Source organism: Propithecus coquereli, unplaced genomic scaffold, assembly GCF_000956105.1.
Source record: "Propithecus coquereli isolate 6110/MARCELLA unplaced genomic scaffold, Pcoq_1.0 Scaffold53, whole genome shotgun sequence".
NCBI lineage: Eukaryota > Metazoa > Chordata > Mammalia > Primates > Indriidae > Propithecus > Propithecus coquereli.
Window position 1 is genome coordinate 4,515,045 of NW_012151174.1, and position 2,686 is coordinate 4,517,730.

A 2,686-nucleotide genomic window follows, 5' to 3' on the forward strand; every position below is an offset into this window, starting at 1 on the left:
ACTGCAACCTCGAACTCCTGGGCTCTAGCAACCATCCCACCTCAGCCTCCCAAGTAGCTAGGACTGCAGTCATGTGCCACTACACCTGGATAATTTTAATTTTTTTTAGAGATGGGATGTCCCTACGTTGCCTAGGCTAGTCTCGGAACTCCTGCCCTCAAGCAATCCTCCCACCTTGGCCTCCCGAAGTGCTGGGATTACAGACGTGAACCACCGTGCCTGGCCCTGTATTTCTTTTGAGTATTGTTATTACAGGCAGTAGGAAGAGTCTGTCATTTCAGAAATGACTGAAGTAGAGACTTAATACAATAACAAGATTAGAGACCTATAGATAAACTATTTAATTTTTTCTATTATAGTTAACATATTATCCTAAAACGAAGTAGTGGCAATTTATAGAAAGTTTATTCAATCTTCTGTCAACAAATTTTGCTACGAGACATGTTTCTCGTTATGTTGATGTTTCGCAGAACCTGATGATTTGGAAACAGAAATTCTACAAGAGCCAAGTGGAACAAACAGAAATGAGAGCTTGCCATGCGCTGTTACTGATGTGTGGACTAGTGAAGAAAAAGAAACAAAGGAAACTGAGTACGTTGTGTCTTTTTCTTACATTTCTAAACCCAGATCCCTTTTGTAATACTTTTTAAAAATAATACTGTTTTTTGTTCTAGTAGAGTAAAAAAAGATACTATAATAACCTAATATTGCAATATAATATCCTAATATTGTAAAACCTGTGAAAATAATGTTTAATAGATATTCACATGGCTCAGACATCAATAAGCATACAAAGTCTACGAAGACACACAGTAGAAAGTCTTGCCTACCTCTGTCCCCACCCAGCCATTCCCATTCTCTTCTTTGAGATAGTTTTAATGTATGCATAAGCAAAAATAAATATGTAGTCTTCCTCCTTTTTAAATACAATTGTTAGTATAACAGACACCATTTTTTTCCACCTTGTTTATTTTTAGTCAATAATAAATCTGGGAGATTTTTTCATATTAATACATAAAGGGCTTCTTTTTTTCTTATTTTATGGCTACTTAGTATTACATTATATGGATATACCACAATTCAGTAAGTTTTCTACTTCATATTACAAATGTTGGTACAATGAATAACATTTTGCACAAGCTGATTTTTGCGCGCATATATCTGCAATAAGTATAAATATGATTGCTGGGTCAGTTGCATTGTTACAAGTCTGTTTATAACTTGGGACTGTTTTTTTTTTTTAATTTGGTTGTTAATCTGTTATAAATTACTAAGAATTCTTTAAATGTTAGAGATATTTGCCCTGGTTGTTATGTGAACTGCAACTGTTTATTTCCCTGTTGTGTTTTTGTTTTGTTTTGTTTTGCCAGGCTAAAGTTTATTTTTGTTTATTTTTGTTGCTGTTGTCATGTTTATCTGAATCTTAATAATTATTCAGAAAATCCTTGTTTTTTCTAAGGTTACCAAAGGATTTTTCAATCTTCTGGTACATTTATGTAAATGCATTTTACACTTAAATCTTTGATTTTTTTTACATTTAAATCTTTAGGGTTTATCCTGGTATATGGTGTATAGATTCATTTGAGTCTATTTTTGTACTTTTTTCCCCTATTTCATTGATCTGTCTACAATGAAATAGTACATGCTTTTAACTAATAAATTGTAAAATATATTTTAAGATTATTTAAGGCTAAATTTACTTTCATTATTCTTCTTTTTGGTTTCCCTGGCTATTCACGCTCATTTAGTTTTTAATGGAAATTTAGAATTTATTAAATTTTGGCTCCCTCTCCCCCTCAAAATCAATTTGCATTTTGTTGGGATGTTTAATTTATAAATTACCATAGGGAAATCAACATGTTGTAGTCTTCCTGTCAAGAAGAACATGGTAGGCCTTTCTTTTAGACCAGGTTTTAGAGTTTTGGAGTTTCCTTCGTCTAGGTTTTACAGTTTTATTGGTAAGCTTATTCCTAGATATACAGTTGACCCTTGAACAACATGAGTTTGAACTATGCGAGTCCACTTTACGCGAATACATTTTCAATAAATATATTGGAAAATTTTTTGGACATTTGTGACCATTTGAAAAAAAACTTGCAGATGAACTGCAGAGCCTAGAAATATCAAAAAAATTAAGAAAAAGATATGTCATGAATGCATGACATATATGTAGATACTAGTCTATTTTATCATTTACTACCATAAAATATACAGAAATATATTATAAAAAGTTAAAACTTATCAAAATTTAGGCACACAGATGCAGACTATACATGGTACCATTCACCGTCGGGAGAAATGTAAATCAATGTAAAGATGCAGTATAAAATAACAGCTGCATAAAATTAACTGTAGTACATAGCGTTACTGCAATAATTTCATAGCCACCTCTTGCTATTGCGGTGAGCTCAAGTGTTGCAAGTATCTGCTTAGTGAGGTTAATCATCTTCGTGTGAGCAGTTTGTTTCTCCAGTAAATTGTGATAGCAGTAAAAAAATGTTCTCTCACAGTTTTTGAGTACTTTTCATCATGTTTAGTGCAATACTGTAAACCTTGAATAGCACTGCGAGACCTATACAGAGTGCCGCTGGTGATGCTGGAAGTGCTCCCAAGTAGAGAAAATTCATGACTTTACAAGACAAAGCTTAATTGCTTGATACATGCCCACAGATTGAGGGCAGCTGCC

The 2,686-nt window shown here is 33.2% G+C and overlaps 1 protein-coding gene across 1 annotated transcript in view; it reads left to right on the plus strand.

Annotated features, from left to right (window-relative positions):
• The window catches only part of NEK1 (NIMA-related kinase 1), a 207,687-nt gene that overhangs the window by 159,651 nt on the left and 45,350 nt on the right, over positions 1 to 2,686 (plus strand). Inside the window, exons 20-21 of the mRNA XM_012656992.1 lie at positions 471 to 636; positions 2,297 to 2,318. Of these exons, the coding sequence (XP_012512446.1) occupies positions 471 to 636; positions 2,297 to 2,318 (188 nt within the window). The remainder of the gene's footprint in view (positions 1 to 470; positions 637 to 2,296; positions 2,319 to 2,686) is intronic.